This window comes from Pinus tabuliformis, chromosome 3_1 (genome assembly GCF_031772625.1).
Source record: "Pinus tabuliformis cultivar Carrire ecotype Pingquan chromosome 3_1, CPIR1, whole genome shotgun sequence".
NCBI classification, from domain to species: domain Eukaryota; kingdom Viridiplantae; phylum Streptophyta; class Pinopsida; order Pinales; family Pinaceae; genus Pinus; species Pinus tabuliformis.
In genome coordinates this window covers 162347873-162373467 of record NC_142301.1, presented here as the reverse complement: position 1 = coordinate 162373467, position 25595 = coordinate 162347873, and the positions used below count along the sequence as shown (strand labels likewise).

The 25595-nt window shown below is 43.1% G+C and overlaps 1 protein-coding gene across 1 annotated transcript in view; it reads left to right on the top strand.

Moving 5' to 3' along the window:
* ZR3 (Zim17-type zinc finger protein) overlaps window positions 1–24435 on the top strand; it is a 46818-nt gene extending 22383 nt beyond the window's left edge. The window contains exon 2 of the mRNA XM_089410958.1: window positions 23111–24435. Within this exon, the coding sequence (XP_089267084.1) occupies window positions 23111–23676 (566 nt within the window). The 3' untranslated portion in view covers window positions 23677–24435. The remainder of the gene's footprint in view (window positions 1–23110) is intronic.
* Window positions 24436–25595: the final 1160 nt, after the last annotated feature.

Genomic DNA, 25595 nt, shown 5'->3' with positions numbered 1-25595 from the left:
TACGCGTATTGACGACTACCTTCGAGGATTGGGCTTCACTAAGAATGAGACAGATGCCAACCTGTACTACATCATGGTTGGAGGGCTTCTGATCATTCTAGTGCTCTATGTTGCTGACCTTATATTGATTGGAGTGGACAACTTGATCCAGGATTGCAAGGAGGACCTTGCAAGGGAGTTTGAGATGAAGGATATAGGGCTTATGAGACATTCAGGCTGCCTTTAGATACGCTCAAAAAGTTTGCTCAGAAGTCTTCAGTGGCTTGCTCCAAAGGTATCAAATTTGCTCTAGGGAGTCTGCTTCACAGATTTCAGAATTCTGTTCCTGAAATAAGGTCTGTCATCAATTGTTCATAGGTTGGAATAGGTCAGAATTGCTTCAATAGGTCTTCTTCAAATGTCTTCTAGATCCCCTTTTCAAGCATGCTCTTTGATGCTCCTTAGGTATTGTTTCAATTGATCTTCTACAAGACACCGCAAAAAGAAAATTCCTCTCAAACCATGCCAAAATCCTAATCAAGTATCTCAGGTTCATAGTGAAGATGCCACAGGTAGTAGGTCTGAAATGCAAACTTTGTTGCAGGTCCGAAGTGCCTCAGGAGTCAATACAGGTCCAAATTTTTGTCACTTCCACAGTCCAAATGACGGTGCCACAAGTCTGATTTTCTGGTCTGTAAAAGGCTGATTTTCAGGGCTGATTACAGGTTTGTGATAGGGACAAAAATGCAGACCACTTTGGCCGAAATTACAATGGCCACAGGGTTGAAATTTCAGAGACTATCTCTGCTCAAAAAGGCCAAAATCTCAGCTCTTCCACAGGGCCCAATTGTACAGTCTGTAGTCTTTGTCCAAAACAGAAATATCACAAAAATTATTACTCCAAAATTTCATAAAGAACTCAGAAAATGTTGCTCTAGAATTCGAGTAAAAAGGTTTGCTTCTTCACTTGTTATCACAGATCCGAATTGCTTGCCAAAATGAGGTGTATTGACCTTCTATTTATACTTGTTTCAACCAATGAAGAGAGACAACTGTTGGGGGGGGGGCATGTCTGCATATGTAAGCCTACATAAGTCGAGTAGGGGAATTTTTCTTATTTCAACATGTAAAATTCAAAAATTAATTTCTCTGAATTGGCTGAGAGTTAGGGGCAAGTAAGGGCTTGATGGAAAGGTCTTGAGCCCTTCTTTAAGCTGGTATAGGAGGCTTAAAGAGATAATGTCCCTACAACAACAATTTTTTTGTTTTTGTGACTTGAGGTATGGAACAGTCCTTTAGATTTTTTGTTTATAGGGATGAAGGTTTATTGATTAGGACAAACTTTGATTTAAATAGGGCTAGGGTATGATCAAGAAATCTTTATATTATTTGGATTTGGGTTTTTAGGGTTAGAGCTTCATAGGGTTTTATTAGGGCAAAAACATAGAATTAGGAAATAGGGCTAAAAAATAGGAGTTCTGAGGTTTCAATACTAAATAAGAGAACAACTAGGGATTTTTCATGTACCTAGGGTTTGTATATAGGATTTGCATCTAGGGTATGCTCCTAGGGCTTAGCGTCTCTCTGAGAGCATCATATTTAGGGCTAGTTTTTCAATCTTCAGCAAGGCTTAGAGTTCCATCTCCAACAAAGGCTATATTGACATCAATGACAACTTATTCCAACAATGCCAACAAAATAAGGTTGGGCACTCGTATCTTGCAGGTTTACTCCAACCTTTACCAATTCCAGAACAGAAATGGGAAAGCATTTCAATGGATTTCATTACAGCCCTACCCAAATCACAAGGAAAAGATTGCATATATACAGTGGTTGAAACTTGACAGGTTGATGAAATTCACACGTTTGTTTGTGATTCCCACTGATTATTCAGCCAAACAGGTAGTAGAACTCATCTTCAAGGAAGTTTTTAGGCTTCATGGACTACCTAAAAATATAGCCAGTGATTGAGATAACATATTTATGGGGTCATTTTGGTAGGAACTCTTCAGGTTAGTTAGGACAGAATTGACCCCAAGCACCAGCTATCATCCACAAATAGATGGTCGGACAAAGATCATGAACAAATGGATTGAGGAATACTTACGTAACTATGTGATTGGTCAACAAAAGGCATGGATCAAATGGCTATACCTCAGAGAGCATTGTTACGATACTACTTAACATATGTCTATTGGGATGACACCTTTTAGAGCACTGTATAGTTATGATGCCCAACCTTTGTTAACATTGTCTTTGGAGATGGTAGGGCCCCATTAGCTAAAAATTGGATACAAGAAAACCATGATATTCTCAAGACACTCAAAGAAAACATGCAAGGCTGCCCAAAATCGATAGAAGATGTATGTGGACCAGCATCGAACAACACGCAGTTTTCAGATAGGTGACCTCATATTTTTGAGATTGCAACCATATAGGTAATCTACACTCAAGAAGCGCAGTGCAAAAAGGTTGAAGCCAAGGTTTTATGGACCCTACAAGGTTCTTCGGAAAATAGGAGAGGTGGCGAATGAGTTAGAACTGCTAAAGGAAAGGAAAATTCATAACGTCTTCCATGACTCATGTCTCAAGAAGGTTGTCGGGCAACAGGTCCCTACTATCGAATTGCCCCCTTTGGATAAAGGAGGACAATTGGAGTTAATTCCTAAGGCAATAATGGCAGTGTGAGAAAAGAAACTAAGAGGCAGAGTAATTTCATAATATTTTATTAGATGGAAGAATCTTCTAGAAGAAGATGCCACATGGGAAGGAGAACGAGTTTTAAAACATCCCAATCTGCAATTGCTTGAGGGCAAGTAACCCCAGGTTGTGGGGACTATAATGCCCTCTCCAAATTTATGGCTAATGGAGGACGAAATAGCCTATCTGACCTTGTAGGTTATAGTCTTGTTAAAAGGGTAAAAACCCAACTTTTGCTATGTTGGGGCAACATTGGGTAAAAATTGGGTTGGCTGGGGCTAAAACTAGGGGTTGCACAATGCACACACCACCCCTCACATTTTGGAGCCCATGGAAAATCTAAATAGAAGAGGGTTGAGATCAAAAGGAAGATCATCAAGTGTGGATCAGATCATTTGTTTTCTTGAGCTTGTGCTCTGAGGGTTTTAAGACCCCTTCTCTCCTATCAATTTCAGTGGTGCAAGATTCCACCCTAGTTGATAAATCTACTTGGCATTTTGATCTTTCTTATCTTGTTCTGGCAAAGCAGGGAGATTTTCTTTTGAAGGATCGAATTCTATGGCAAAAGTTTTAAGCACTAAAGGCGAGCAAAGGAAGATACCCAAGTTCTCTGTGGCAATTTTCGGGTTTCTTGAGGTAAATCGTGTTTTCTCGCAATAAATGAAGTTTGTGACACGGAAGTGCTAATCTGTGGAAACTTGCCCGAATTTTGAGGCATGGAGAGGGCCTCCTGAGGTTGGTCTGGAGATGTATAGGGTAGACCGAAGATATCTCATGCGAAGTGTTCCTGAAGACTTTTTCGCCAGTGTTGCAAACATCTTGATTTATCTCGAAATCACCATTTTTGGCCTAGTCGATGTTTGCCAATTTTTACCAATATTTTGATGGTATCTTGATTTTGTTGTTGTTTGCCAATTTTTACTGATATTTTCCTGATTTCTACGATTTTTTGGTTTTCCAGACTCTTGTCGATTTTATCTTGATGCCGATGTTTGCAGCATTGTTTTTCGCAGACAAAATTTCCTGAGGCTTGGTTCCTGTAACAGATCAAGGATTTCAACGATCCGAGGGTAATTGTAAAGACTCAGGCGCAACACGGTGGAAGTTGAGAGCAACCACGAGTTTGAGATAGAATTTCTAGAGACTCAGTTCTTGTAGAAGACTATTGGCTTATTGGGGTTTGACCAAGGTTCAAAGGTGATTTAGCCAAACAAATCTCGGTATTGCTGGCCCTTTCGGCAACAGTCCGCGGAGCGCGGACTAAGGTCTCACCCGAAGTAGTATGGGAGGGTGCTAGAACCAGGTTTTCGCACCCTGGAGATGTCTGATGAGTTCAAGTGGTCCATAATTTGACCCTATGCGCAAGTTGCTTCGCGCACTTTCCCGTCCCTCGCAACCTGAGATGCTGCCTTCGCGCAACCTTACTTAAGGGCTGAATGCTACGCTTCTGTGTTATTACCCAAGACTTTACTGATATTCCAATGTTAGTTGATTATCTTAGCCTACTTGCATGCTTTAAGTTATACTTAACAATATAAACCATTCATACAGATGCGCACAATAAATAAACAATATATTTGCAAATTATATCAAACATGCATTAACCCAAAAACAGATACACAGAATTATGATAAAACTTCTTTTTATTAATTCCTTCCTCGGTTATAGACTCGACTCTGCCCTGCGCATTCGGCTACAGGGGTTAGCTCACTTAACTGCGGACTACTAGGCCTCTGCGCACTTAGCTGCAGAGCCTTCTCCTACCCTATGACCCAACGACACACTTTACACTTATGACTCAATCACTTAGGCTTGTTATTCTTCTCTACCATTATCTCCCTTTTACACTTAGAGCCTCGCTCTATTTATACTATCCCATGGTCCGCGGACCATGGGTGAGTCTATCCAGCCGACATTACATTACAAAACTAGGGCGGACAACCCTGTGACTATTATACTTTCGCGCCCTGCGCTCGCAATTCGCGGAGCTTTACAAAAAAATTTGGTCAAAACTTGGCCTTTGAGCCCCAAAACATGCTTTGGGGGGATTCCATGCCCAACAGGCCCCCAACACAAACATCGTGACTCGCCCTCGAGTCACTCTGTAGGCGCGGCGATCTTTAGGCGAAGTCCTTCCAATTGTTCTCGAATTGCGCACAGGTCAGCTGCGCACTGAGCTGCTGCTTGTTGGATTTGCTGCATACGCTGTTTCGAGACCTTTGTGTCTGGGGTGCTTCTTTGCATCAGTGTGTGCATCCCTTGTATGTTCGCGAGCTTGCCTTTGATGTCTGCCGTGATGGTGAAGGGATTTGCTGCATACGCTGTTTCGAGACCTTTGTGTTTGGGGTGCTTCTTTGCATCAGTGTGTGCATCCCCTGTATGTTCGCGAGCTTGCCTTCGATGTCTGCCGTGATGGTGAAGGCCTCGTTGATCCAAGGTTGGATGCGCGCTTTGAGAACTGCCTCCTTGTGTCGCGCCGCGTCCACCTGCTCCTTGAGTGCTTTAGCCTGCTGCATCCGTGCAAGCCTGGGTGAGAACCACTGTCTGCGCAATTCATCGGACACTGTCATACTGTTGTTGGAGTTCTCGTGCCTCTGTCTCTAAGCGCTGGATGTTGGGGTCCCTTGCAGAGTTGTGAGGACCTTAAGTGATTATTCCAACATGCTGGTACAATCTCGCACTGCACTTCTGATCTCCTCCAATCCCGCTGTGATAACGCTAGCGCTTTGTTCTCTGATTTCCGGGGGAGTGGATGGTTGCGCCTGTAATCGCAGCTCGACGATCTGAAGATTCAGTTCCAGCTGAACCTTTGTCGTTTCTTCCTTGGCCTCGCGGACTCCTGCTACTAACCTGTGGATCTGCACCTCCGTTAGTAGATCTGCTGGGATGGCCAGCTCCGGGACACTTCGGCAAGCGTCGCCTATCACCTGCACCAGCTGTTGATTTTGCGACACCAATTCGTCGCGCTGCAAGCTGAGTTGTTCCATGTTTATCTTCTGCTCACTGAGGACTTGGAGCACGCAGATCTGCCGTTATCCCATCGTGTAATAGATATAATGTCTCGCGCGGAAGGGCAGCTAGATTAACCCCGAGACCTTTCATTGTGCTAACCGAAAGCCTGTCGTCCTCATTTGATGCCACTAGAGCCCCTTCCAGCAACACGATTGTGTTCGTCATCCACGCGCGCAACATCTACTCTGCTGCTGTGGATCCAACTACGAGGTTGGTTGAAAGGGTAACAACCTGAGGGGGGCGCACCTGTAAGTCCTGCAACAACACTTTGACGGCCCCCAACACAGTCTGGTGCTCCTGCATGAAATCTTGAAGAGCCTCATTTGTGACATTGTGCACCATCTCACTGATGTCATGCAGATCACCCTCGGTTAGGGTGATCGGGTCAATGGACAATTTTGAGGCCTTGACCTTCTTCCTCGATTCTGCTCGCTATGCGGGTGTTGGCACTACAAATGTGTGGACGTGATCCATGGGGCCGCGCCTCCTCCTCCTATTTCTGCTTCCTATGTTGCCTGCCCTTGCGAAGGGGCTGTTTTTCCCTCGCTCGTCTTCGTGGCTGCTGCTGTTGCTGATGTGGCCTTTTCTTGCTTGGCTGCTTTCTGTGCCACTTCCCGCGCTGCCCGCACTTCTGCTGTTGTGGTTTCCTTTCGTTGTTTTTTTTGTCTTTCTTCTTCTGCGTTGCCGGCCTCTCGAGCTCTGCAATGTCTGGGGTACGCCATTCCGGAGGCCATGCCTCCAAAACAATGAAAATGGCGTTGTCAGTGGCTACAAAGGGTAGCTTTGTCCACTGCTTTGTTGGATCTTTTCGCGCCCTTATATAGATGTTGTGCATGTCTGCCTTAAATTCTGCAAAGCTTTGCAGACTGTTGTAAACCGTGGGTGACAACCGCGGCTTACGGTTGATCCACATTCGGATGGTCATCTCCATGAGCACCCAGAAGATCTTGGTGTCGCATATCCTTGTAGCATCTTTCGTGGTCCAGAGCGAAGCGTACTTCACGGCCTCCGGTAATTCTTTGTCAATTATGGGGAACTGACTGTCCTCTAGCAATTCCCTAGCCATGAGCACTATGGACAGCAACGACCATGCATAGTGGAAGGTCTTACCCTGCTCCTGGGCTTCGCGACGATTTTCTAAGAATTCCGTGCAAAGGAATTCAGACCAGTTAAACTGGACCCCCTCCGCGCACTGCTTGGCCAATGCGACCACCGGCGCAAGTACCTCGTCTGCGCGACATTTGTGCATAACTTTTCCTGCGAGGATTTGGGTTGCCACGCGTACCGCTTTGTCCTTCATGCTAGAGATGGCATAGCCCCTCTTCTTCTTTTCCAGCTTGTACTTCGTCTTCATGGCCTCCGCGAGGGCCAAATCACTGCCCTTTCCTTCCGATATGGTAGCGGGGTCCTTTCCTTTGTATGGAAGCCGGGAAACGCAATGAATTAGGTATGCCGTGATGGGGATGGGCTTCTCCATCTGTAAATACCCATCATGCACCAGATAGAGCAACTGCCTGATGACGAAAATGGTTATTGGGGCGCGGTGGAAATGTGGCACCCATAGTAGGTTCAGTAGCCTGGCCTTTTCCACACTATGCAACCATTTCTGTGGCTCTAATGTTGTCAACACCCCCGCGGTGTTTTGCTTCATGAGGTTTCATGTTTCCAGGTGAGGGAACTTCTCGCGGTCAGCGAGGTCCCAATCTTCAAATTTCATGGTCGGCACGCGGCCCAAGTGCGTGCCTTCAAACATAATGCCATCTGGGAGGAGCGGGCTCTGGAGCGAGCTCTTGGTCTCGTCCAGGTGGGCACTTTGGCCTTCCCTCTTCGTGGGGGAACATAGGCGAGTAGTTTTGTTGTAGAGTGCCTAGTCTGAGTATCCACCTCCATGCCTTCATCTTCTTCTTTTACGATGGTATGATGTTGCAAATCTTCGTCTTCTTTATCTGTTTCTATAGTGACAACTTTCCCTTTCTCCTCCATCGACAGTTTGCTGTGCAGCGGGTTCTGCGGGGACACGCGTATGGGAGCCATTGCTTGTTTATCCTTCTTGGGTCTTGGCATGCGCGGTGATTTCGGGATCTCTGCCACAATCCCGACACCTTTTGGAACATCCTCCATAGTTAGGGCTTGCGCGACCTCGTTGGTAGTCACCTCTTCTATCCCCATACCATCCTTAGTTGCTGTCATTGTAGCTGTGCAACAATCTATCACTCGCGAATTCAGGGGCTTAATCAACGCTCGACTCAAAATACTCAGGGCTTTGCTCAATTGCTGAATTCGCAAATGACCAAGTGTTGTTTGCTGGGCAACCCTTTGTATTTTATAGTGCTTTTTGAATTCGAATTTGACCGTTCCCCCCAATTCCGGTTCATTAATACTTTCTTGGCGGCAGATTGTCCCAAATCTTGCCCATAAAGCGCGTCCTAAATGCCTGCCGCCCGCTCCATTTGGCCTCAAGTCGAGTATCCCATCGTGAATAGTGACTTCAACAGTCACTTTCTGGCCAACTCGCGCGGCAGCGCAGCCCCCCGTGCACGGTCGCAGACCTTTTGACTCTTTGCTGCTGCGTGCATCTCCAACATCGCGTAGCTCCCAGGCAGGATAGTTTATAGTCCCGCGCTCCCTTCCAACTGCCTGGAGTGCTAAGACTGTCCTTTCCTTGGCTAGTCAGGTGGCCCCACCACCCGTGTAGAGTTCCATTCGGTCCTCTGTCACGGGTCCTAGAGAATCCCCACCTTTTATTGTTACGGTCGACATCGCACGCTTCACCATTTGCAACGCGCTACCCTTGTCACTATGCTTAGCAATATGCGTTCCGAGCCAAGGCATCAGCCTAATCAATTCACGACAGTAGTTCTCAAACTTGTCAGTACGATTGTACGCACCTTGCCTTACCATCCTAGTTTTTTCGGTGAGAAACTCTTCCTTTATCTCATCCTACAGCTTCTTGACTTCCGCGTCCATCAAAGTGCTTTTCTTCCTTAACCCTACCCTTTCTTCTTTAAGTTCGTGGAGTCTAAGGTTTCCTTGTTGGGTTTCTTCCTCAAGTCCCATGCGTTCTGTTTCTTGCGGCTGTGTGATCCCTCCTTTTCGGGCTTCGCGAACCATCGTTTCTACGGGTGCTACTGTGCATGGGCTAGGCTTCGCATGCTTCATAGGGATTGCAACATCTGCTTCATACTTCAGCTTTGGAAGTGCCCGAGCGGTCAGGGTTTTACGCATGGTCCTATAAGCCCATAGAACCGCTGGTACGCGCAGGTCCCAGCCAGTTCGATTCACATGGTGGATTGCGTTTAGTGCTTCGCATACTTTGTCAAAGGCTTCCATGCGGATAACCTTTTGCGCGCTTGGTCTTATCATACTTCTTGGTTGTCGCTCGCGCCATTGTCTTGCCCGCTCCTGCTTATTGGTTGTGTTTCCTATCGCGAGGACGGTGTGTGTTCGTGCAGGTGGTGCACCATACACCTGTGCCCCTTTGAAAAGGTGGGTGCGCAGGTTGTTTCGTCCATCTTACCCGGGTTTCATTCGCATCTGAGGCTTCCCAAACCGCATGAGCATCATCCTTCTGCATTCGCGCCAATCCTCAAAACTTCTTTGATGCGTACCCCACCATCTTGCAGGCGTAGCACGCAGTGCCCATTTGAGAGCGTCAAAACGCTGCTATTCCGGTACTTCTCTTTCAAATTTGTTCAAGAAATCATCCATTTCTGTCAACCCATCATACATAGGCAGATCTCTTACCTCTGTTGTTACGCGACGCAGTGACTTTAGCATCATGTTGCAGTTGAGCGTGGTTGCCTCGTGTAACTGGTTCTGTAATCGTTCTATCTCCTCGTCCGAATCTGTGGTGTAGGAGCTTTCACGCTCCCACGAAATCCTGCCATTCGCTATTGGATTCACCCACTCCTGCTCCCGCGCGGTTATCTTGTAGATACAGTCTAGATCGTCGTCGCTGTCGCTCTCGCAGCTGCGCATTGGCTCTATGTAGCGCGATCTTTCCGCAGGGTCAAAAGGGACCACTACGCGTAGTGACTTTTTCTCAAAAATCATCTTACACTTCTTTAAATTTATCTCTCCATTCATGTCAGTGGCTATATCTATTCCCAGTAGCGTGGGATAGGGATTGCCTTCATCAACAATCTTTATCACTTCGAAATTTGCAAGTGCGCTCGCACCTTCGATATCTAATGTTATTTCTTGTAATCTCCCCATAGGTAGGATCTTTTGCTGGTTCACCCCAAAATACTTAAAATTTGAAGTATTTTGGCCCCCGTGCCCAAAAGTCTCAAGAACAACTGCTCATTCTCCATTAGTCTCTGTATCTTCCTCTTATTAATACCTCCGCTGCCTCCCTCTGTTTTCCCTTCCAGCCTCCCCCTTTTCTACAATACCCTTCCTCCTTTTATGTCCTCCCCAAACTCCTCCACCGCTTCCCTTTTCTTTATCATTTTAATTTGATAAGTTCATAAGTTGTAGAGTCGGTCACCGCCTTCTCCCTTTCCAATTTGCTGACCATGCAATCTTATTTATATAATATCTCCTTTATCATAATGTTAGGTTTCACTTTTATTTAAATCGAATTATTTTCATAGTATTTTGGTTTTATATATATTATTCTCTTTATTACATTCACCATTTAATATATATAAGTGTATACTTTCCTTTAACTTTATATAGTAGAATTATATATATGTATTATGTTGGTGGTACGTATATCATATATCCTACTATGTTCTTGTAAGTTAGGTATTCATTTCAATAGTTAATTCCTTACCTAAATACAGACATTTTTTTAATATTAACTAATATATATACTAGTGCAATGCAGGCGAGACATGCATATGTAGCCATTCGCAATTGAATAGGAGACCATTGCACTGCGGCCCTGCCCATGCGCTCCCATGTTTGCTTTGGCAGGATGTTCGCGTCCGATCCTAGATTGAAAATCACTTGATCCATTTCGTATTCCCTGATCTGCGCGGTCAATCTTATCTCTCTTCCTGTTCGTGTTGTGTGCTTCCCGAGCTTCCGTACTACGCGTGGTTCTCTTGGCGCGGTCCCAACACATCTAGTGATGAGTTCTTGCAGCCCCTTCACAGCCTTGCTGTCGCGCAACAGCTTCATGCATGTCTCCAGCAAGGTAGTGAGCATTGATGGGTCCATTTCCGGTTCTCGTTTGTCTTTACTAGCTGAAGTGGAGGCCTCCGTGAAGCTCTTCTTAGCTCCCATGAATGTCTCCTTTGCGCGCACCAAATCAAATTCTGGTTCCTTTGTTGGAGTCTTGCGAACCTAGACACTCTCTTCGGGCTGCTTGCCTTTGTCATCTCTTGTCGGGTCTTCCTTGCGTGGCTCAGATCTCATCATTTGCAGGTTCTGAGTCGGGGGAGGTTGGAGTGTTCCTTTATCGCGCAACCTTGCTATCAGCATGGGGCAGTCCTCCGTCTCATGATCAAACTGGGTACAATATAAGCATGATGCTCTCATTGGATTTGTACAATCGCGGGCATAATGCCCTGGCCCTCCGCAATTGTAACAAATCAGCTGGTCGCGACCCCTTCCTGGCCCCATTCCACCTCGACCTCGTCTACGCCCCTGAAATCCAGTGTGCGCCATCCCTGCATTTTGATTGCCACGTTTCGGTCTGAACTCTATAGGCAGGAGTCCGATCCATCATCAGTTCATAACTTCTACAGGTACGCTCATCGTGGCCTACTGACCTGCAGAAATTACAGAACAACTGCTGGGAACTCTGCGTATACTTCTGTAATAGATGGAAGTTATCTGTAGCATGCTTCCCTCCTATCTGACAAATCGCGCACCATAATGCAGGCGCCGTGCTTGGTCCTACTTGTGCCTCTGGTCTCAATGGCATTGGCCCTCCTCTCGCCAGGTAGTTTGCGAAGACTGGATAATGGTCCTTGTCATGTCCTTGGCTTTTGCACTTTACGCACCATACCTCCTCGCGCGCTTCTGGGCGAGCTGTCCTGTCTTGTTTCAAACTCTGCATCTCAAGACACAAGTTTTTCAACTGCGTGTGGATCTGTTGGACTCCCAAGTTAGGATCTTGTATCGGGGTCTCGTGCAGTCTCATTGCGATCTCCAAGGCCTCAGCCTGAGTGGATAGCTTCTGCTGTGACAACACGGTCCTTAGATGCGGCGTTAGCGATGCTACAAACCATGCGTGGTGTTGTCCATTTGTCAAGGTCATGTTGGCTTCACGAATCATACCCTTCAGTCTCTGATCCAGCGCCCAGGGGGTCTCGCCTGGAAGTATCGCGATTTCCTTAAATCTGATGATTGACTGTGTCTCTGATTTTGGCCTGCTGAATTCCCTGTTTAGCGCAGCTTGGATATCCGTGATCCCTGCGTTTGGATTGTCGTTGGAATGCTTAATGTACCACGTTAGTGTGCGTTCCTGCAAAGCGCTGACCAGCGTTGCTTTCTTTATATTGTCATCTGTGACTCCCTACGCTTCCCTTACAGCCTTTACCACGAACCAAAACTGGTCTGGACCTTTATTCCCGACTCCTTTGAACACCGGCAATTTTATTGTGCTCGCCATATTGAACTGTGGTGGTGGCGGAGGTGGTATGGGCGAAGATGGGGGTGAAGATGGTGAGACTGGATGTGGTGTAGGTGGAAGTGGTATGCGCAAAATTCGTTGCCTTATCAAACTGATCGCACTTCTTGGTGAAACCTTTGCGAGCTCTTCCTCGCTTTCCCGCGAAGGTGAAATCAAGGGGCTAGTTTTTAGTTCTGCGCTACCTTCATTTCTGTAGATCTCCCACTTCGCGTAGCCCCAAACATCAATTTATTCGCATAACCCTCTTTTCACACAATAGCATATTAATCCAAGTGTTCAAAGATTTAACATACTTACCTCGCGGTCCTTTGAGGAAACGTTGTTCTGCCTTGCTATAGCTGACTGAAGTATCTACTGCGAACTCGGTGATAAATCCTCCTATGATTTGATCGAGCCAGTGATCCACATCGCACACAGTCTTATCTTCCGCTGCTTCTAGTCTGTGCACCAACTTTGGATTCCACACAATAGGTTTGTCGAGCCTACACCTTCCTTGACTGTTTGCTAGCTTCGCGATCCACTCATACAACTCAGAGGGGAAGGATGCAAAGAAAATTTCGTAGATTTCCATATACAAGTAGTAATCTAACCACTCTTCCTTCGATACTCGCAAATTCTTGTTTTCCTGCGCGCGAACTCGTGAATCTTTTTGTCCAATCACTCTTCAATTCCTTTCTTTGTTGGATTCCAGCGATACGACATCAGACATCTCTTTTGCAGATCTCGATCCCGGCAACAGAACCATTTGTTGGCTTATTGGGGCCTGACCCAGGTTTAGAGATGATTTAACCAAACAAATCCCGGTACTACTGGCCCTTTCGGCAACAGTCTGTGGAGCACGGACTGAGGTCTCACTCGAAGTAGTATGGGAGGGTGTTAGAACCAAGTTTCCGCACCCTGAAGATGTCTGATGAGTTCAAGTGGTTCGCGATTTGACCCTGCGCGCAAGTTGCTTCACACACTTTCCTGTCCCTCGCAGCCTGAGACGCTGCCTTCGTGCATCCCTACTCAAGGGTTGAATGCTGCGCTTCTGCGTTATTACCCAAGGCTTCACTGATATTCCAATGTTAGTTGATTATCTTAGCCTATTTGCATGCTTTGAGATATACTTAACAATATAAACCATTCATACAGATGCGCGTAGTAAATAAATAGTATATTCGCAAATTATATCAAACATGCATTAACCCAAGAACGGATACACAGAATTATGATAAAACTTCTCTTTATTAATTCCTTCCTCGGTTGTGGACTACTAGGCCTCTGCGCACTCAGCTGCAGAGCCTTCTCCTACCCTACGACCCAACAACACACTTTACACTTATGACTCAATCATTTAGAATTGTTATTTTTCTCTACCATTATCTCCCTTTTACACTTAGAGCCTCGCTCTATTTATACAATTCCATGGTACGCGGACCATGGGTAGGTCTATCCAGCCGACATTACATTACAAAACTAGAGCAGACAACCTTGTGACTCTATTATACTTTTGCGCCCTGCGCTTGCAATTCGCGGAGCTTTACAACAAAATTCGGTCAAAACTTGGGCTTTGAGCCCCAAAACATGCCTTGGGGGGATTCCATGCCCAACATGCCTTGTTTTCTGCAGACAAAATTTCTTGAGGCTTGGCTTCTGTAACGGATCGAGGATTTCAACGATCCGAGGGTAACTGTAAAGACTCAGACGCGGCATGGTGGAAGTTGAGAGCAACCACGAGTTGGAGATAGAATTTCTAGAGACTCAGTTCTTGTAGAAGACCGAGGGTTTCAACAGTTCTAGGGTAATTACAAAGGCATAGATGCAGCACTGGGGAAGAGCAACTGCGGGTCTGAGGTAGACTAGGAGATTACAATCACATAGAATTTACGGTTGCGAAGTTGATTCATCTTTAGCTAAGGGTACTAGTTTCTATCAATATCATACGTAGATCATATCATGTATATGTGGAACAATAATACTGGATTGATGTGGATTTGCTGAACATTCGTTGATTAGGTTTACTGCATTATTGGTTGAAGATTTGGATCTTTTTGCGTGATAGTGTTTCTCAGTTGATTTTATTGTATTATTGAGAAAGCCAATTTTGTTCATTGAAAGGTACATTAATTGTGTTGGATTAAACTACTTGAAGAATTTTTTGTTGAAACCCTAGTACCCTAAGAAACCCTAGGGCAAATTTACTGCAGAAATTACCCTAAATTCTTACATTGAACCTATTGACCACTATGTGTCAACTACCCATAGCAGTACACCCCCTTTTTTCACAAAAGGGATAGCGCCTGATCGACGTGTCCGTGCCGTTCGACTATCATCATTAGCCTGATCATGTTATATTGTAAACCCTTTCTGCATGTGTAAATTGTAAATAATCTCAACAGATCCGTGTCGTGTATGTAATTGCCTAGGTAAACCTAATTTTTTGATAACGATCTACATTCTGGAAGGTTTTTTGTCTCACCGATCCATGATCGGCAGAGTTTTTCTTCAGCATTACCCCAAAACCGGAATGGATTTTGTCACCAGAATGTTAAGGGAGTTCTAGTGTGCTAGATTGAGGGTCTTGGTCAAATGGGTTTTCCCCTTTGAGATGTAAAAATATAAAAATCATGATGTAAAATGTCTTGAGGGTTAGAAAAATAATTTATCCCCTCATAAGTCTTAGGTCTTAAGGAAATTTTAAATTTTCCAAAGGCTAAATTCGAGGGCCTTTTAAAAAAATTAAATTTTAGGTCCAGGGACTAAGGTTAATTGATTATTTTGCTAAAATTTTATGCCCTTGGCCCCTAGGGTTAAGTCAAAGTCAAACTTTTGAGGAAATTAATTCAAAAATTTAATTTTTGAATTAATTAAAATGCATTTAATTGATAATTTCGAAATTTCCTCAATATTTAAAATTTCGACGGATGAGATTAAAAGAAGTTTTGATCCTCATCGATGGTCGAGATCGCTTTGACAAGGATCACTCGAACTAGCCGTTAGAAGATTTGTCTTTAAATAGGAGGTTAGTTGTCAGTTGAGATGATTCGATCTTTGAGTCTTGTGCTAAGTGAAAGCTCTCTTGTAATCTTTTTTCATGTGCAATAAAGAAAGACTTTGGGGTTAATCTCTTCTGGTGTTACTCTTCATGGAAATGCTGTAAGATGTTTTATTTTCATTCATAGATTTTCTTTTCAGCCATTGATAATAGCTTTCTAAGGAGTGGTTTAAGCACATGTATCTTGGCTGGTCACTAGGGTTTGAATGGTAGTTTAAATTCTGAATATAATGGCAGGTATCTCCATTAGATCTGAATTTTATTGTCATTTTCTCTCTCTATGTTAATGGTTGAATTAAGTTGTGCAAGAAATTTTTGATTTTGAGATCATCGGGCGTTTGGGGAAGTTTTTAGTTGGACCAGCCAACTCCCGAATAACATTTTTTGAAGAGCCCAACTGGATTTAATCCCGGGCTTATCATTAGAATTCCATTTGTATGAAGAGTTTTCTCTGAAGCACCTCACTTTAAACTTAAAATTTAAAAAAAAATATGTGTGGCATAATGATAGATCTGGCTGCTTAGAGCCTTTAGCCTGTGAATATTGTAATTATTTCGCTGGTTTTTGGGGTTTTTAGTTTCATCTTTGCATATATTGTTTCTAGGTGTTTTTGCCATTGCAGATCTGAAGCAGGAAAATTTAAAATTTTTATTAAGATTACCGGAGAATTTTAAGGGTTTCCTGGGCCACTTGTCTGCTGCTGCCTGGGGTTTCATTTTACTGAAAAATTTCTAATTTGTTTTTTTGTTATGCTTCCTTATACCCTCAGCTGCATTGTTGCTCCTCTTTGCCTATCTAATGTAGCCTCCTTCATACATTCGCTGCTAGCTCCACGCAGCCTTCAACACTGCCATTGCCATTCCCTCTTGCTTGTTTGCCCTTGTCCATTTCTGCTCCTCGCTGTCACATTCTGCTTCACCCTCACTCTCCTGCGGCTCCCTCTGGCAACCCGAGTCTTCTCTCGCGACCCTGCAACTTTCTTCCGCTGCCATACGAGCTCCAGATCTACGTCCATTTGCCGTCCAAACTGCAAACAAATCCACGCAACTCCCTTTAGCAAATCCGCATCCATTCTTTGCGCTGCCTTTCCTTGAACTTTCCCTCATCTTTGTGGTTTTTCTGCTGCCATGACTACATCCACTAATCCGCAACCAGACCTGCAAGGGAAAACACGTTAGATATCTGCTTCAAACTCCTCACGCAGCCTGAGCCTCATCGCAACCTCATCCTCTCCACGCCCAAGCAATTTCTTTCCCATCCCCACGTAGCCTTCTCTGCCTGCGTCCGCCCTCCTGTGGCTCCTTACTGCGCGCATCTATACCTCATCTTCCTCCACGCAACAATCTCTCACGCAGTCTCTCCCTTCCGCCAGACCTGCAAACCATTCTCTTGTTTACGGTGGTAGGGTTAGATAGGGTCTCTTAGTTTCTTTTTTTATGAATGTTCGATTCTCGATTTTTTTTTTTTTGTGTTTTCTCTTTAGTTTTGATTTATTTTTGTTATAGTTTTGATTTGTTTTTTTTGGATTCGATTTTTTCATTTTTGTTTCCTTAAGTTAGGGTTAGGTAGGTTTCGATTTTACTTTGTTTTATTTCTCTTATAGTTTAGATTTAATTTATTTTTGTTTTTATTTTTGAGATTAGATTTTGCTCTGGTCTTTTATGTTTATTTTTTGACTTCACCTCATTTCACCTTTTATTTTTATTTTTCATTAGGCTTAGTTTGTCATTTTCCTTTGATAATTCAATTTTCATTTTCATCTTGTTTGTTTTGATTTTTCTTTAAAAGCAATTAAAAAAAAAATAAAAATTCTTCTTGTGCTAAAGTAAAAAATCTAAAGGAGAATTTTGTGGTATCAATGTTTTACTTCTCTATAGTTAAAAGCGCTTAAATGTTTATATAAAGATTAACTATTGGAGAGTGGCAAGTCTTCCTGGATTTGGTTCTCTAAGCATACATCTTTTAGTTCTGGGATCAAAATTGGTGAATTGTTAAATTTCGTGGTTGATTAAGATTCTTGTATCTTTTGAAATTTAATTCATTGTGCATAGAGTGAAATTGATTGTCATTGCTTGAAATTTTTAATGCTTATTACATGATAGACATTTTGTAAATATTTTCAAGTAATTGCTAAAGATTTTTATTGCAAATAGATTTCATCTTCCTAAAGCAACAATTGATAATCATTTACTTAGATCATTGACTCCTTGAGGCACTGGTATTTATCACTTAAAACCTAATTAAATCTTGAGTCTTGCTTAGCTTTAGCCAAGTACTCGATTGCTTTGCTGTGTCTCCCAAGCCAGTTGATTCCCAACTGGTTCTCCTTCATCCCATTTATCTATAGGGTCTACCCCCCTTAGCTTGTTGTAGGGAGACAACTTAAACAGAGAGATCGGGGATCAGGGTGACAACCCCCGATTTGAGCGTTGTCGTGGTGCTTAGACATTTTGTGCGACAACATAACCCTTTTATTGTTTTATATTGTTTGAGACAATGTTCAAAATTCTGCTTACAGTGTGCTGTTTCATTTATTATAAGGTTCACAACATTTTATTAAATTGTTCGCCTTTTGTAAATTTTAGTAATTTCTATTTTGTCAAACTAGTTTTTGTTTGAGAACTCCATATAAAAACCTGGTACGATTATGACTTTTCTAAAACTATGTTGAGAATTTTTCCGACAATACGAGCTTAAAAAGCAAAATTGAATATAAGATTAAGACCATTGCTTATAATCACCATAGTGAAACTGGTTGCTGGACTAAACCCCAAAACACCGTGGGATGACCATATTTGTAAAATTTCTACAATAAAGTGGGTTGATGATGGACATCACTTTCTCTTTACATTCCCTATTGTTGAAATTTCTAAGTATTGCCCGTTAGAAATTTTATCTGTATTCTCTGGTTTATTTTTCCTACTTGTTAATTACGAACAAGTTATTTGAACATATAAACACTGAAATAAACACAATACAGTGTCAACCATCTACAGGTCAACAATTGAAAGAAATAGCAAACACACAAGTGACACCGTTATTTTTGGACAACTCGTCCCCGGAAAAGTCCAATGCGAGAAAACTGGTGCAACAATTCTGAGGGTTATTTTATTTTGCAGTCTATCTGAGTACAACTGGGTGCCAAACTGGCTTACCCGACAGAGAAAATAATCTGGCAGTAATACCTCTCTATTCAGAAGCAAATATTCAGAAAATCTACCCCACGAAACCCTCTCAAGCACAATTGAAGCACTACGTCAGCACTCCTGGCCTTTGCGTTAGCCTGAAAACCCCCTGCGGTAGCTCTTTGAGGCTCTGCGCAGCCTCTCTAGCTCTCTGCGTCACTCCAGTAGCCTCTGTGTGGATGACACAGGCCCTCCTGGCCTCTGTGCTGTCTCTGCTAGCCTCTATGTGGCTCCCTCTGGCTTCTGCGTCTGCCTCTCTGCCTCTGCGCTGGTTTTCCAGCACTATCTTTGCCTCTCTGTCTCGTACTCACTGCCCCTTGCTGCAAACTAATCACTGATTCGATTTCTCTTAGCAGACCCCACTCTAGAAAATCGAATCACTGGTCACTCTGGTGTCTTCTCCAATTGACCCTCAAGCCCCCTCTTATACTTTTTTGTTGGTCTTTCAACGATCGAGATTACATCTCTAATCAACGGCTAAGATTAGATTTTTCCTAAGTTTAGACTTAGGAATTCCATTAAAAATATTAATTATTTTAATATCTCCTAAACCAGGAAGAATCTGCCCAAACTATTTCTGGGTCTTGGAGATCTCATGTGCGTTAGCCTCTCCACCAATTTTCATGGCTAGAGCACATTTGATGCTACCCCAAATTAACACTCCCTTTTAGCGAGGAATGTGCTTTAATAATACTCCACCACTAAGCATCACCCTGATTATACAGCCCTGGTACCTGTGCTGATGCTAGGCCTCCCTGCTCAACATCCTCTGCATTGCTGCATCCTGTACTCCTGCCCATGGCCCTGCCACTGCCACTGCTGCATCCGTACAACAACTCCCTCTGCATGTGTGTTGTTGCTGGTCCTTTCTCCCAACACTGCATCTGCATAGCAACCCCCTCTCATCATGCTGCATCGTGCTATCGCTAACTGCTATTGCACTGCAACTCAGTTATTGAGAAGTAAGTAACTGATCCACCCAACTACTGACATCCTTGTTAGGTTAGAACACTCTCGATGTTGAAGCTCTCTTTGTCGCTATCTCGTGCTCCCTCTTTTTTTTCTTTGTGCTGTTGCAACAACTCCCTGCCTCTCGCATTGCTGCAAACCTCTCTGTGCCATCTTGCATTGTTGCAACCTCCTCTGTGCCTCTCGCACTGCTGCAGCTTGTTAGCTTTGCGTTGCCCGAGACTATTGCATTGTAGCACTATCTGCTGCTTCATCCCCATTCGTTTCTACCGACATCCGCCAGTCTTGCTACTCTCTCTTTGGGGCTCATGTAGCCGGATATAATCCAAGAGTTTGGGTACCTCAAGGATCTTGCCCCTCATCGCTTGTAGTCTTCCTGACTATAGCTCGATGTCTCCCCACCTCTTCTCTAGAGGTACATGAACACTCATGGCACATTCGTCATCCTCCTCTACCTCCTTTTTTGCCTTCGCTGGTGCTGCCTTGGAGTCAAACGCCTCTCCCTTATTCTTCTTCCTCGGACACTGGTTCGCATAATGCCCCAGTTCCACACAATTGAAGCACTTAATCTTGGAGAGGTCTTTTTTCTTCCTCTTCCCCTGCTTCCCCGCGACGCCAGAGCTGCATCCTCTTCCTCCTCTTTCTTGATCCAGAGTCCTTTGCTGCTACTTCCCGTCTTGGATAGCCGTCTGATCTCTTCTTGGCAAAGAGCTGCCCACAATTCTTCCCAATTTGGAAGATTCGCCCTGCCCAGAATACTATGGACAAATGTCTCCCACTCCTCGGAGACTGCATTTAGGGCGGTCCTCACCATCAACCCCTGATCTGGCGTGGCCCCTATGGAAGTTAGTTGGTCCCTGATCTCCTTCAATCTACCGAGGAAGTGATCTATCTGCTCCCCCTTCTGCATCTGGTATGACCGCAGCTGATTCTCTAGTAACATCTTCCTCTGCACGGAAGTACGCTGGTAGAACATCTTCAAGTCGTCTCACATTTCCTTTGCCGTCTCCTTCTCAGCAATATGTTGGACCACATGATCCTTGACTCCATCAAGGATTATACATTTTGCCTTGGCCATTGCTTCTTCGTACTTTTAATTGTCAGCCGAGTCAATTAGGATAGCTAATGTTCTCAAGCCGAAGGCCTTGATGCGATGTCTATCTAGAATGGTCAGGATCTTGGCCTTCCAGACCACAAAGTTGGATGCCCCGTCCAGCCTGTCCTGATCCCTCAGTCCATTCATGGCCATTTCTCTGCTTTTCCTTTCGACTCCTCCGAGTCTCTACTTCCTCTGGAAGTTCTCTCCTCGACTCCCTCTGAGTCTCAATTTCCTTCCTGGAAATCCGCTTGGCAACTGTCAAGTCTCACCTCTCCGATCTCCTATGCACGGGTTACACTGATCTGGATTTCTTGGCTAGAAATCTGCCTAGGTAGCGACTCTCTCTACCTTGGTTTTGCCCTGTTAGGTACTATTCTATCTCGACAGCGACAACACCCCACCAGCTTCACTCCTCGCAAACTGTCCACAGCTTCCTAATCCCCAGCAACCGAAGGACTGAGCCTCTAGGCTCTACACAATCCCAACACTGGCTGAAATGCCCCCCAAGACAATTGCGTCAACCCTCCTGGTCTCTGTGTGGCTCTTCGTGAGCCTTTTTTTGCCCTCCTCAGCCTCTGCATTGACCTTTCTTTGGCTCGAACCGATGATGTAGTCCCTCTACGTCAACCCTTCTCTGCTGCTTTCTGCTAGGAACAACTTCTGTCACTCAGGACAACTGTTTCTGCTGCAAATGCTCTGCTTCAGCTGGTGCCTTTAGCGCTCCCGTGATCTGCAACCACGCCCTGATACCATGTTGAAATTTCTAAGTATTACTCGTTAGAAATTTTATCTGTATTCTCTGGTTTATTTCGCCTACTTGTTAATTACAAACAAGTATTTCGAACATATAAACACTGAAATAAACACAATACATCTCAAACATCTACAAATCAATAGCTGAAAGAAATAACAAACACACAAGTGACACTGTTAGTTTTGGACAACTCGTCCCTGGAAAAACCCAATGCGGGAAAACCGGTGTAGCAATTCTAAGGGTTATTTTATTGTGCAGTCTATCTGAGTACAACTGGGTGCCAAACCAGCTTACTCGACAGAGAAAATATTTCGGCAATAATACCTCTATATTCGGACGCAGATATTTAGAAAATCTGCCCCACGAATCCCTCTCCAACACCACTGAAGCACTGCGTCAGCCCTCTTGGCCTCTATGTTAGCCTGAAAACCCCCTGCGTCAGCTCTCTGAGGCTCTGCGCAGCCTCTCTGGTTCTCGGCGTCACTCCGACAGCATCTTGCGTGGATGACGCGGATCCTCCTGGCCTCTGTGCTGTCTCTGCTAGACTCTGCGTGGCTCCCTCTGGATTTTGCGTCTACCTCTCTGCTGGTCTTTTGGCACTATCTCTGCCACTCTGTCTCGTACTCACTGCCTGTCGTTGTAAACTGATCATTGATTCGATTTCTCTTAGCAAACCCCGCTCTAGAAAATCGAATCACTGATCACTTTGGTGTCTTCTCCAACTGACCCTCAAGCCTCCTCTTATACTTTAACTGATGGTCCTTCAATGGTCGAGATTACATCTCTAATCAACAGCTAAGATTAAATTTGGCTTGATCCATGTCTTTTAGAACCTTTTAACCCAATTTTATATTAATACCCATTAATAATTTATTTTCCCTAAGTTTAGACTTAAGAACTCCATTAAAAATATTAATTATTTTAATATCTCTTAAACCGGGAAGAATTTTCCCAAACCATTTCTGGGTCTTGGAGATCTCATGTTCTTTAGCCTCTCCATCAATTTTCATGGCTAGAGCACATCCGATGCTACACGAAATCAACACCTGTCCTTAATAAGACAAAACATAATTTATCTAGTTTCATAATGTAAATACTTTTAAAGACCTCCTGCCTTGTGAAAACTATAATAAGGTTGGTACTTTCATTTCCACTATGTTCGAATATAGAAATGATATTCTGAATAAAAATAGTTTGAGTCCATTTATTTCTCTGATAGACCTTGCTTGTCTTGAGGAACATTAAACATAATCATTAATAATGGAAAGGCCAATTTATGTGCTGCTAGCTATGTAACTCTAATTTGAGTAAAAGTTCAATGAACGAGATAGAATCATAGAAATTATCAAAGGGTTTTCATGCTTCCCAATTACAAGGGTGTTGATGCCTACAATCCAATTAATCTTTTATTTAGTTTAGACTGCAAAGGTTTTTGGTGAAATTTATATAAAACTCCTCCAGTAGTAGTTCTCTGATGGATGTTCAATGGGCAATTTTCTAAATATGAAAACACCATGTGCTATTCTTTTTGATATCTTCACGAAAGGTCCAAATATAAAATCATTTTCTTTTGAATGTTTAACGTTTTCTCAGTTGAGCTTATTTTTGCAGCAGAATGCTTCTAGTGTCTATACATGCCACTTTTATGGTAGATGGTCTTTGCTTTTGAGGGTGTTAGTTTTGTGGGTGAAAAGCCCGCTGATGTGGTTGAAAGCATGATATCATGCAGTAGTGATTTCTATGAAAAGGTAAAATTTGAAGGTCTGATTGATTTGCTGTGTTGCTGCAGGTAATCCATTGAACTTGTTTGCATTCAGATCGGTTTCATCAGCTTGTGAGAATGTTTTTATACAACGTAAAAATAATTCTAGAACAAGATGTTTGCATACTGGAATTGGCAATGCTTGTGAGGTTATTTCTGAGGAAGATAACACTTCCAGCAAAACTTCAGAAACTGATGTTGATAATATGCAAAATCACGCTGACCTTGAATCACAAGCAGTCTCAACAATGGAAATTTCTAAGCCAAGTGCCAAAAGCAATTCCGTAGAATTTAGCGCTTTCTCTAATTTGAAAGCATCAAAGCGGCATGATCTAGCTATGGTCTATACTTGCAGAGTGTGTGAAACAAGATCTGTAAAGACTATGAATAGAGAATCATATGAGAAGGGCATTGTTATCGTTCGCTGTAGTGGATGCAACAACTTACATCTGATTGCAGACCGCTTGGGTTGGTTTGGAGAACCTAGCAGTGTTGAGGACTTTCTCCGGGATAAAGGAGAAGAAATTCGGCGAGGCTCACAAGATAGTTATGAACTAACATTAGAGGATTTGGCAGGATGGAAATCCAAATGACTTGCTGAAAGGAATTTGTCAACGAACAGAATGGGACTCTAATCTTTGTACTCATATTTCACGATTAGAAGCTGGAAGGATACTGAAGAATTTAGGTTTGAGTTGGTCATATGACTTCTTACATGTACAAAGAAAGGGTTTTCATAGTTTGAGTAAGAATGTCAATGCAATGTTAATGGGCACCTTTTTCATTTTACTGAGTAAATTATGGTTTCAGTCTTCTGCAATTGCCCTTATCAACTAAGTTCAGCTATTGTTTCTTTGGCACAATGGAGATCCAAGTGACTTGTTTAAAGGAAGCTGTCAAACAACCGAATATGATTTCAATGTGTATTAATATCTCACCATCAGATGACACTAAAAAATTCTGGTTTGACTTGGTCAGATGGACTTCTTAGACGAACAGAAAGTTTTCAGTTTGAATAAGAATTCGAGCAGAATGCCAATGGATGCCTTTTACATGGATTGCTAAGTAAATTATGATTACCTTGCCATTTTATCTGCTGCTGTTTTGTATTTTCAATTTTTCGGTTTAAGTTTTTAGGTGTTTTGAACCTGCTCCCATCTTGAACTATCTTCAATAAGAAAATGATGAAAGTCTACATTCCATGTGAAGTTGGGCATGAAAAGAAAAAGAAGGCTAGAGTAAAAGCTAACCAATCAGAGACATAAGGCTAATGTGGCCGTCTTTGAATTTTGAGAAGATTCTAAGTTCCACTTCCTGGCTGCTAAACAAGGGCTCTACAGGTAACTTGAGGAGGATTTATCAATGGAGACCTGAAGACACTTTATTCTCCTGTTCCTGCTTCATTGTAGTTGACTATTTATAAATCTTTGAATTTTGACAAGATTCGAAGTGCCACTTACTGCTGCTAAACAAGGGCTCTGCAGGTAACTTGAGGAGGATTTATCAATGAAGACCTGAAGACACATTTTTCTCCTCTTCCTGCTTCATTGTAGTTGACTATTTATAAATGTTTGTTTGAGTGGAATTTTGATATATCCATTATTTTGAGACGTAATTGTGGTGTTATTAAAATTGAGAAAAACGCTGGCAGAATCTGTGCACTTCCCAAGCCAAGTATCCTTCAGTTATATCCATTTTCTCTAGTAGACATTGATTCTCTTCCAGATTGTAATGCACATGACCTTCATAATACATTGTTACATCATTATGATATATCGTAGTTTTCCATTTCTAAATTTTGTCTTTAGTTGTTTTAGGAACATGATAGTGGCTAGCGTAATTGGGCGAGTTCCCGTTGCTAAGTACCTTGTCAATTGGGAGGTCACATGGTCAATTCTCCTCGATGCCCTTGGGGTTAGGCTCTGCTAGTTTGGCCAGAGGGAATTGATACCCTTTGGGGTTGATCTGCCCAGATTTTCCCATAGATGTAGCAACTAATCAGTATCCGCGAACCACCATAAAAAAGGAACATTATAGGGGTTATTTCTTTCATATAGGAGGTTGTGTTGTTTATTTATTATTTGTTAGACTCTTTTTTTTTGTTTCCATGAAAAAAATCTTCATATTCGATATATGAAGTTTGAAATCAGAGTATACATCATGTCTGATTTTAGGCTCAAAATATATCAGTGTAATGACTATCATACTTCAGAAACTGTGTATATCTAATTTTTTACAGTCTTCGAAGGATCCTTATGGCATGCTTTAAAAAAAAAGATCTTTTCATCTTACTGGCAGCCATTGGGCTCCACACTGGAAACTATATCATAACAATCTAAAGGTAAAGTAGAAAAACCTTGAATTAGAACAGAATATTTTTCAGAAACTGATATTTGTGACTCTCCAATGAACTCAAACTTAGAATTGTTAATTTTTTTGCCATAGCAATCCATCAATTAGTTTCGAGCAGATTTGCATCTACTGATTAAAAACACAGTTAGGGTGATAACCA